Consider the following 11,602-nt stretch of genomic DNA (forward strand, 5'->3'; position numbering starts at 1 on the left):
GGGGGTCTGGGGAAAAAATCAATTAACTTGAATTAGGGCCAGACTAGTTACCATAATTTTCTCACATTGCCATTGACAGTTTTTTCTATTGTCTCTTTTTGATCCATTTAGATTGTTAATGTAGATTGTATATGTAAAAATGTTATGGTTAAAAATGTTTTACTGTGACTTATTGTAATACTCCTAAGTGGACCTTAAGGTTCAAAACCAAACCAAATTAAAAAGACTTTAAAAAATTAAAAAAATAATTTTAAACGAAGTAACTCCGCCAGTTTTCTCTTTTGGGTCACTTTTGCAGGTCCCAAGCCCGGATAAAGGAGGAGGGTTGGAATTGTGACACTAAAAAAAAACAAAAATCGACAGAAGAAAGTTCATTTGTAGTTCTACTTGTAGTTTTTACTCTTTTTTTGTCTCTCCCACGACGGTATTCCTCTCTCCTACAGCGTCCATCACAATTACATGTGCATGGCAAATTATGCAAATTAGGCGATGATGTCATTTAGCAACTTCTAGGGACTTTTAGGACAGCCAATAGCTACTTTCCTTACGGAGGAGTGTGTCATCTCGTTAGGTGTTTCACCTGTGCTGGAGATGTGGCTGGCCCAGTGCTCTAGTTGGTTCTCCCTATTTTTTTATTTAACTATCCTTTATTGGTTCCTACCTGTTTTTTATTTTGCTCCACTTTTTGGTTTGCTTCCTGTCAAAGTTTGATGTGCGATTTATTTTGTTTGCCTCTTGGGCAAATTTAGTGGGTGTCTTTTAGGGCCCAGTTGTTACGAGTCAACTTTCAGTGGACAACACCATGAGTGTCTTTCATAACGGCTTACTAGAACAGCACCTGTTTCATTTGGGTTGTTATTGAATCTTTGTTAGTTCCGTCCTACATGAATGTGACCAACAAAGTGACTCAAACAGCAACCAACTTTGCTTCCATTCATGTATAGGCTAGAGTGGACAAATTAATGTGACGTTTGAGACGCTCTCACTAATTGATTGTTCTCATTTTATTTCAGTTTGTGTGAGGTTGGAGGCATGTTTATTTCGACAAAGAAACTTTTATAAACAATGACAACACTGACGTGTTGATCTGAGCCTTGCTTTTATACAACCACAGTGCCAGACTTTCGGCTGTCACATATGCACCTCCTCTGACTTCACTCACTTTTTTCTAGTCAGTTGCTTCAACTTTACCACTCAAACGAGCCCTAGGTCTACCTAAAGGTTAGTTACATGCAATCCTCCTTTTTGTTTGCAAATCCGATTAGTCATAGAGGGCAGGCATTTGGTAATCCCTCTAATTAGGTGATGCTATTTATAGGACCTTCCTTGATAACCTGTGTACACATCAGCTCTGCTCGAGCCAAAATTAGCTCAAGTACATCGCATTCCATGGCCCAGTACTAGGCCTAACATATTTCACCAGTTGACTGTCTCCAAATACCCTTTGTTACACCTTTGTAAAGATGAGTAATGGGATAAGAAACTATCAAAATTATAGATGTAGGAAGGTGAGGTAGAAAACCCCCTGTAGGACTGACTGTCCTTGTTTCCTATAATAGAACAATGTGTTGACAGAACACCTACCCCAGCCAAGCTCTTCTTGGCTCATGTAATGTGCTGACTGTTTCATAGGGACAGGGATAAGTGTCATTAGCCTACTATGCATGAGTGTCAAGGCCATTTGGAGATACCGTCATAAGATTAAATGATTTCTCTGAAAATGTACAAATAAGGATGTGATGTATTCAAAATATGTATTCATAGTTGGCAAAAGGTATAACTTCCTTGATACAAATTAAGCATACTTCACACTTAATGTTAGCATTTATTGCTTCATATGAATACGGTGTTGAAAGACCAATCTACAAAGACTTTCAAAGGCAGTGAACATGTATTACAATCTACAAAATCTTCTTTACAGAAATGTTAAAATACTAATATATAAAAAGGACAGTTGCAGAAACCAGATATGGCAGCCAGTAAACGCTCCAAATCAAATCAAAACAAGCTTCACGTGACAGCAGTAGCGATCATTTTGTGCTGAGATTTAAAGTTGAATATGGATGTCTGAAGTTTAAGATGCCATTCAATTAAAAGATTGATAATTAAAATGCCATGTTTCCACATCTTTTGATTAAAGATGTAGTCCAGAATCTTAAGCACAACAAATGAGTAACATATTGTACGATTTGGATTAAAAACATTTCATAGGAATACAAACATTAAAAGTAGGATGTAGCATATCATACGAAATGGATGAGAGAGTACACAAAAAGCAGGGATCAAGTTTGGCTCATGAGCACTACTTTCAAAACAAATTATACAAAAGTTCTGGACCTTCACTTTAAATCTGACAGAAAAATTCCATCTCAGCCAAAACGGAAATGGCAAGCATTTTTGTAACAGTGTTTGAGGTTGAGTTTTTGAAGTGTTTCTCTTAATTTCTGCTTTTGCCACAAATACAAGAACAGGACAAGTTAACAGATTAGCTTTTCAAAGTGAAAATTTCACTGGACAGTTTAAAGCATTTGGTTCACAGCTATATATCTATTGTTCAATCATAGTACATGAGGAGGATTGGTTGCAATCCATGGTTTCTGTATGTTTACTTTGCAAGACTAGCAAACTAGCAGGGCTCCCAGTGGTTTTATGCTACATATGTCATGGCCAGTTTTCTATACTTTACATTTCAAAGTGCAAAAAACTACCACACTAAAAACAAAACATAGCTGTAAACAAGTCACTTTACCCAGGGAAAATCCAAGGCATCCCACAGATCCAGAGAACCTAACTGGGCCGGCAAACATGAAACATTCACCACAGATGAAGATCACAAACACTGAATAATGACAGATCCTTCTACATCACAATGTTAACCAAGCAGCTTTGGAATTGGCGTCTAAAATAGCAGGTCATATTAAAATAACAGTGATAAAAGCATTTCATGTGTAAATGAATGCCACAGGCTTGAAAAAAACCTAGCTGGAGGGGAACTTAAATTACGTTTTTAAAATCAGACTGGCCGTCAGGAGGTGGGTGGGTCATAAGGCGTGAGGAGACCCGAGGCCTCACAAAAAGACCCCCTGTTCTGGGAGACTACAGGTCCACATCGGTACAGAGATCTCCTGGGTGTGTTACAGTATCATACAGTGTAAAATAATGTTGGGTGGCCCTCAGGTTAGTCCTGTTCCATGGGCTCATCTGCGGTCTCTGGGCTTTCTAAACTGTTTTCTGCATCAGCGCCTTCTGCCGACGACTCAACTTTACTTCTGGGAGAGGAAGATGGGACAGGCTCTTCACTGGGTGCTCCCTCCCCATTGCTGCTACTGACTGACTCACTGCAATCTCCTTCCCCCTGTTCCTCTAAACGTAGATCCTTCCCTGACTGAGCAAGCTGTCCCTCTGACTGGTCCATGGTGCTGTCACTTTTTAGACTGTTGGTAGGGCCAGACTCAGCCTCTCTCTCTGATGTCTCCGCTGTCTCTTCCTCAAAGGGCTCTTCTGTCTGAGTGCTAGAAGGCTCTGGGGGACAGAAGGCAAGAACGCCATTACATCCTTCCATAAATCAATTCATCCAGTTTAACAATGTTATTCTTGGACCCATGTCAAATTTTCCCTTTCACAAGCTTAGGCTGCGTTTAGACTGGCAGCCCAATTCTGATATTTTTTCCCCACTAAATTTGTCTTTTGACCAAATCAGACCAGCGCTGAAAAATATCTGATGTGAAAATATGTGATTGGTCAATATACTAATTAGTGGAAAGAAGATCAGAATTGGGCTGCCTGTGTTAATACAGCCATATAGTGTTGTTTGAAAATGCCCCATTGTTAAAAAAAAGGTACCATGATCGTTTGTGGTGAGCATATCAGCAGACTTGTCTTTTTCTTCCTCAACAATGTCTGTTGACGATTCTGGCTTGTCTGATGAGCTTTGGGCAGGTTCAGGACAGGACATCTCCTTGTCTACCTCCTCATCTTCATCCATGTCTTTGTCAAACTTCAGCCTTTTCACTTCATGGCTCTCTGCCTCTGTCGCATCCTCTTCTGGATGCTTGGTCTTCATCAGACTGCTTTTTGTGGTATTACTTTCCGATACAGAGGAATCACTAAAGAAAGTGTCAAAACATCAGAACTAGTTGCTAAGTCTTAACATTTATAGCGTTATATTTTGGCTGACAGTCACCTGGCTTCACACAATGCTAGTTACCTGACAACATGCTCCTCTTGTTCTGTGAGTGGCTCCTTATCGTCTGTGCTGTCAGGGAGACCGTTTGTAGCCAGAGAGGTGGATAGCAATAGCTTTTGTCTGTTCAGTGGCCTTGGGGTGCCTGGTCCATTTATATTCCTACCATAAGGAGAGAAGAAATCATCTCTATATGCAAAATCCAATACGCTTTCATTCAATCATATTGTTGCAATTGAATCAAATTATACTGAACAAAAATATAAACGTAACATGTAAAGTGTTGGTCCTATGTGCTGAAATAAAAAAGTAGCCAGTAATTTTCCATACGCACAGAATGCTTTTCTGAAAAGTGTTTACATCCCTGTTAGTGAGCATTTCTCCTTTGCCAAGATAATCCATCCACTTGACAGGTGTGGCATATTAAGCTGATTAAACAGCATGATAATTACACAGGTGCACCTTGTGCTGGGGACAATAAAAGGCCAAATGTGCAACACAACGCCACAGATGTTTCAAGTTGAGGTAGAGTGCAATTGGCATGCTGACTGTATGAATGTCCACTAGAGCTGTTGCCAGAGAATTGAATGTTCATTTGTATACCATAAGCCGCTTCCAATGTCATTTTAGAGAATTTGGAGGCAGACCACGTGTAACAACACCAGCCCAGGACCTCCACATCAAGCTTCTTAACCTGCAGGATCGTGTGAAACCAGCCACTCAGACAGCTGTTGAAACTGAGTTTGGACAACCAAAGAATTTCTGCATAAACTGTCAGGAACAGAGTCAGTGAAGATCATCTGCGTGCTTGTCATCCTTACCAGGGTTTGATGCCTGTCTGCAGTTTAGTGTCGTAACCGACTTCAGTGGAAAAATGCTCACCTTCGATGGCCAATGGCAGGCTGGAGAAGTGTGCCCTTCACGGATGAATCCCGGTTTCAACTGTACCGGGCAGATGGCGTCGTGTGGGCGAGCGGTTTGCTGATGTTAACTTTGTTAACAGAGTGCCCCGTGGTGATGGGGTTATGGTATGGGCAGGCATAAGCTACGGACAATGAACACAATTGCATTTTACCGATGGCAATTTGAATGCACTGAGATACCGTGAAGAGATCCTGAGGCCCACTGCCGCGATCACCTCATGTTTCAGCATGATAACGCACAGCCCCATGTCACTAGGATTTGTACACAATTCCTGGAAGTTGAAAATGTCCCAGTTCTTCCATGGCCTGCATACTCACCAGACATGTCACCCATTGAGCATGTTTGGGATGCTCTGGATCGACAGCGTGTTCCAGTTCCCGCCAATATCCAGCAACTTCGCACAGCTACTGAAGAGGAGAAAGACAACATTCCACAGGCCACAATGAACAGCCTGATCAACTCTATGCGAAGGAGATGTGTCGCGCTGCATGAGGCAAATGGTGATCACACCAGATACTGACTGGTTTTCTGATCAACGCCTCTACCTTTTTTTGAAGGTATCTGTGATGAACAGATGCATATCTGTATTCTCAGTCATATGAAGTCCATAGATTAGGGTCTAATGAATGCATTTCAATCAAATATTTGTCAAATCGATGCACGTTCCGTTTATATTTTTGTTCAGTGTAATAACAAGGAGATTTAACTACACTGCCACCCAGAATATTTGGTATGAGTAAATTACTAAAACTTCTCCCCTTATGTTCAGGGATGCTTAGAACGAAAGACTGCTGGGTTTTATTGGGCTTCCCCACCCATTTTATGTTATAAATGTAGATAAATTGCATAACTGAACATCAACCATTGACAAGTAGGTAGCGCTCACCTTTCTGAATACATATAGGTATTATTGCCAGGGAACATCACTCCATTCATTTTGTTTACACTGGTTGCCCCATGTTTCCTTTGAAAGAGGCAGAGTGAGTCAGCAAATCCAGATGACTGTTAGCCTACCCAAAATGATTTGATAGACAGCTTTGAAGTTGACCCCAACTTTAAAGTATGTTTTGCTATAAAAAGTGGTAGGTTGAGAAACATGATATAATACTTACTCTGAGGTAGGATATACACAGCTGACCACCATCACATTCTGCAAAATATAAACAATACCATCAAACTCCAATCATGCATATTGTATACAAACACAAGCAATTATAAACTTGTTAAAAATAAGCCATGTGAGAATGCAGTATTCATTCAAATTAACACAAGGACATGTATCTGTGACATACAATACCAGTCAAAAGTTGACAGGCCTACTCATTCAAGGGTTTTTCTTTATTTTTATAGAATATTAGTGAAGACATCAAAACTACGAACACATATGGAATCATGTAGTAACTCCAAAAACAAAACAAAAATTGTTCAACAAATCAAAATATGTTTTATATTTGAGATTCTTCAAAGTAGCCACCCTTTGCACACTCTTGGCATTCTCAACCAGCTTCATGAGGTAGTCACCAGGAATGCATTTCAATTAACAGGTGTGCCTTCTTAAAAGGAAATTTATGGAATTTCTTTCCTTAATGCTTTTGAGCCAATCAGTTGTGTTGTGACAAGGTAGGTGTGGTATACAAAAGATGGTCTTTTATCAAATAGGGCTAAGTCCATTTTATGGCAAGAACAGCTCAAATAAGCAAAGAGAAAACGACAGTCCATTACGTTAAGACATGAAGGTTAGTCCATATGGAAAATTACAAGAACTTTGCAGTCGCAAAAACCATCAAGTGCTATGATGAAACTGGCTCTCATGAGGACCACCACAGGAAAGGAAGACCCAGAGGTACCTCTTCTGCAGAGGATAAGTTCATTAGAGTTACCAGCCTCAGAAATTGCAGCCCAGATAAATGCTTCAGAGTTCAAGTAAGAGACATCAACATCAACTGTTCAGAGGAGACTGTGTGAATCAGGCCTTATTGGTGAAATTACTGCAAAGAAACCACTACTAAAATGAGCAATGGACATTAGACTGGTCGAAATATGTCCTTTGGTCTGATGCGTCCAAATGTGAGATTTTTGTTTCCAACCTCCGTGTCTTTGTGAGACGCAGAATAGGTGAACGGATGATCTCTGCATGTGTGGTTCCCACTGTGAAACATGGAGGTGGCATGATGGTGCTTTGCTGGTGACACTGATTTATTTATAATTCAAGGCACACTTAAACAGCATGGCTACCACAGCATTCTGCAGTGATTAGCCATCCCATCTGGTTTGCTCTTACTGAGACTATCATTTGTTTTTGAACAGGACAATGATCCAACACATCTCCAGGCTGTGTAATGGCTATTTGACCAAGAAGGAGGGTGATGAGGGTTGCATCAGATGACCTGACCTCCACAATCACCCAACTTCAACCCAATTGAGATGGTTTGGCATGAGTTGGACCGCAGAGCAAAGGAAAAGCAGCAAAGTGCTCAGCATATGTGGGAAATGCAAGACTGTTGGAAAAGCATTCATGAAAGAAGCTGGTTGAGAGAATGCCAAGAGTGTGCAAAGCTGTCAAGGCAAAGGGTGGCTACTTTGAAGAATCTAAAATATTGTTTAACACTTTTTTGGTTACTACATGATTACATATGTGTTATTACATAGTTTTGATGTCTTCACGATTATTCTACAATGTAGAAGATAGTTAAAATAAAGAAAAACTTTTGAATGAATAGGTGTGTCCAAACTTTTGACTGGTACTGTAGGTATCCTTAATAGGGTAAGTACCCAGGGGGCGTATTTATTGCGCCGATTCAGTTGCAAAAAGTTTATTAAAACAGAAGCAAACTGAACGAAAACTGGGAAGGATGTACCTGAATTTGTCAAATAGAAACTCCCATTTTGGCTAAAGATCACACCTCATATTTCAAAAACACATTATGATAAACAATCTCAGAAACAGTGATAATACTTACCTTCTCCACTCCCCTGAGGAACTTGTCTGTTCCAGTGTAGTTCCTCTTAGGGTCAGTAAGTAACTCACACAGACGCTGGATGGTGAACGGAATACTGGAAAAGATAGTGAAAAGGTATACTTTCCTCACGAGGCTGTACACAAGGCTACACAAAGGCATACTGGTAAAACAGGCATTAAAGGGAGACTTGTATTAAATGTTTCATCACTGGACAGTGGAGGAGGACACTCACCCGTTGTACCCATCTACAATTTTGAGAATCCTTTCCTTCATCTCCTCAAAAGGAATGTACTCCACATTAGGATTGGATGGATCTCGCTGGTCTGGCGACAAGGTTCTGAAGTCATCCATTACTTTCTCAAGTTTAAACAGGAAATAACTTTTGAACCGCGACCATGAAATCCTGGAAGAGGAGAGACCAAAAAGTTATCCTCTCTTGGTCCGACACCGGAGGGGTTTCCTACAAAGCAGGTTTGAGGAGTTAGCGAGGTAACTTTGGTCAACAGAGTTAAACTTGGGTTAGCCGGTCATACGAAAGTGGCTCACCTTTTAGCCAGGCACATTCAAATGGCACAACGAATCCTTCTCTGGGGTAGGCTAATTCCACTTACTCTGAATGAAATGACTGAGCCGCAAGTTGAGGACCAATGAAATCAGATTCCCTCCCTCTTGCAAAAATTGCATCATCATCCCATTAATTTGAGGAAGATGACCGATTTAACGAAATATTTTAATAAAATGTATATAAAAAAATAATATATATCACAGTAATGACAGAATGCATTTTAAACTTCACGCAATGTAACACCAAAGACAGCATTAACTATGAGTCATAAAATAAAGATGGCATTTCTAAAAGCCTATTTCACACCACAGCCTGCTGAATTTGCAAGATAACTTACGGTAGTTCATTTTTATTTCGGCACACATGAAAAATGTAGGACCTGACTCGCCCATGGATTGAGGTTTCATCATTGTCTAAATTAAGAGTTTGGTGTTCGACTAGCCATGTACGACATACACGCGCAGTTACAAGACTGCTAGAGTTAGCAGCAGGCGGACAAGCAATATCCACCGTCATAGTATGGATGAAGCCGAGGACTTGTCATAGACCAGCACCACTACTACTCTTGTCAAGAGGGTGCTACAGTATCTACTTCCTAAGACGGCTGAAGAAATTCTGCATGAAGCCCGGTTGCATCACAGCCTGGTAAGGGAATTGCTCCGTACACAACCGCATCGCCCTCCAGTATATCACCGGGACCGTGCTGCCATCCATCCAGGACATCACTCGAAATGGTGCCTGAGGAAGACACGCAGCATCATCAAGGACCCCCCCCCCCCACCCACAAGCTGTTCTCTCCATAACTGTCAGGCAGAACGTTTCTATCAGACCTCATGCTCTGATACTGTCTCTGAGCCTATTGGTATCTACAAGCCATCAGAGTGATGAACACTTGAACTGACCACCTGCTCTGATTCTGTGCACATCACAACTGCTGCTACCAGACTTACTATACTGCTCAATTTATACATCCCCAATACACATGTAAATATTGTATCATAAATTGTGCATTCCTGTATTATACTTACGCAAAAAAAGGATTATATTGTGCCATTTACTTTGTTTTTTATTTACTTGCAAGAACCTGCAAGGAAACATTTAGTTGGGCGATGCATACCATGCGTATCCCATACATACGACTAATAAAACTTGAAACCTGGCTGGAATGTGAAGCTAATTGAAGCTGGTTAGCTTTAGAAAACCCAGAGTAGATCTAGCTTGCTTCGTGGGATACCTCGCTGGTTGCCTAGCCCATTCATAGACGCCAAGTACTTTTAGCGCCTATCTTCTTCCAAGGGGACCTTTTAAGAACCCCGGCGTTTGCTCTAAAATGTTAACATGTATTGCTTGCGGTATGGTTTTGGAAACATAAGGAACAAATCTTTCATATTAGCGAGAATTTTATTTTTAAACAAAAATGTTAAAATTACTGCACATCTTTAATAGGGTTGCCACACGGCCATATTTCCACGTTACATCGCTTGTTTACGGAAAACGGACAGAAGATCTGTGCTAATTAGCCATCTGAGTCTCCGAACACCTGTGTATGAATGGAAGACAGATGCCACAAACGTGTTGTCACTTAAAAATAGTGTTGACTGCAACTGTGTTAAAACAGTGTACAGTATGTCTGCATTTCAGATTTATGAATATATTTTGATGTGAAATTAAAGTAGAGGCATTTATATTTCTAGAATCGTACCGCAATTGAGAATCTATTCACTTTTTGATGGTGTATTTGGCTGTTTTGGTTTCGAGAGCCAATTCGCCCTTTAAACAGAACGTGTAAGGTCCTTGGACTAAGGAATAGCATAAGGCTAATTTAGTCCAATATTGGGTTAACTTCAGTCTCCTCCAACATGGTAGCATATCCATAAATTCATGTCAGCAATAAGACTATCCATGAGTTGTAATTTACCAGCCTGTGCATTTATATACTGAATGGACACATTGTCCATTCAATAGAAAATCGACTGGCACTTGAGGCTTATTTCTCAGACACTCACATCGTTTCTCCCGTTTTGGCGACATGAGACAAAAGTTGATCCAGGGCAGGACAGGTGTCTTTCTTCCCTTTCTTCTCAAAGTCTGAACGTAGAAATAAGAAAACACTTAAAGTATGTACAGCGTTGTAGTCCAGGGCACACCGTCGGGAAGAATTAGCTGCACGGCAACCACAGGCTTTAAATAGCTAGCAAACTGCAACCATAGAATAAGGATAGCTACTAATTTCGTAGAATCACCATGGCTGCAACTATCACATTCACCACTAAGTAACGCTAACTAACTTACTACAGTAGTTAACGCTAGTAGCAAATAAACGAGCTAACTAAACTAGTACACAACGCTAGGTAGCAAACTGTGGTCAACATAAGCTACCTGCTAACGTTAACTAGACTAGGAACAAAATGTAACTAAGTGGGTGAAATAGCTTCAAGTCAACACACACATCAATATTGAATTATACATGTAGTTACGCTATCAAAATAAAATAGGCCTAGCGAGCTAAGTTAGTCAGCTAACAATTTCGACTGCTAGTTACAACTAGCCAAGTTCTCCATCCATCCAACGAGATAGCAAGCTAACTAGAATATGCAGCTACAGTAAACTTGTCAATTCCAATAACGTTACAGATCCTGAAAAACAGCTAAAGTAAAGTTGACTTACTCGTGAAAGCCTCCAAAAGTGTGTCAATTTCCATGGTTGTAACGTAAACTAGCCTATGGCAACTGATATCCCTTACAACAGCGACAGGAAACAGAAGAAGAGGGGAAAGAAAAAAATACCACTAGCTTCCTTAGCTAGCAACAACACATCCAGGTAACACACTTGCTAGCTACCCACTCAAATGCACATGTCCGTGGGGTGGTGGTGGTGGTGGTGGTGGTGGGCTTCTTCTTCTTCTTTGGCGGTCCGCAAACAATCGTTAAAGTGCATGCCGCCATCTACAGTACGGGTGGAAGACTGTAA

The 11,602-nt window shown here is 40.6% G+C and overlaps 1 protein-coding gene across 1 annotated transcript; it reads right to left on the minus strand.

Annotated features, from left to right (window-relative positions):
• Positions 1 to 1,805: 1,805 nt before the first annotated feature.
• On the minus strand, positions 1,806 to 11,488 carry LOC135528224 (serine/threonine-protein phosphatase 4 regulatory subunit 2-A-like). The gene is made up of 9 exons (XM_064957161.1): positions 11,300 to 11,488; positions 10,639 to 10,720; positions 8,300 to 8,470; positions 8,068 to 8,161; positions 6,220 to 6,257; positions 5,994 to 6,071; positions 4,208 to 4,345; positions 3,844 to 4,106; positions 1,806 to 3,522 (listed from the first exon to the last, which is right to left on the minus strand). Exons 1-9 carry the CDS (start codon positions 11,331 to 11,333, stop codon positions 3,179 to 3,181), a joined length of 1,242 nt encoding a protein of 413 aa, XP_064813233.1. The 5' UTR covers positions 11,334 to 11,488; the 3' UTR covers positions 1,806 to 3,178.
• Positions 11,489 to 11,602: the final 114 nt, after the last annotated feature.

The sequence above is a fragment of the Oncorhynchus masou genome, chromosome 33, assembly GCF_036934945.1.
Source record: "Oncorhynchus masou masou isolate Uvic2021 chromosome 33, UVic_Omas_1.1, whole genome shotgun sequence".
Taxonomy (NCBI): domain Eukaryota; kingdom Metazoa; phylum Chordata; class Actinopteri; order Salmoniformes; family Salmonidae; genus Oncorhynchus; species Oncorhynchus masou.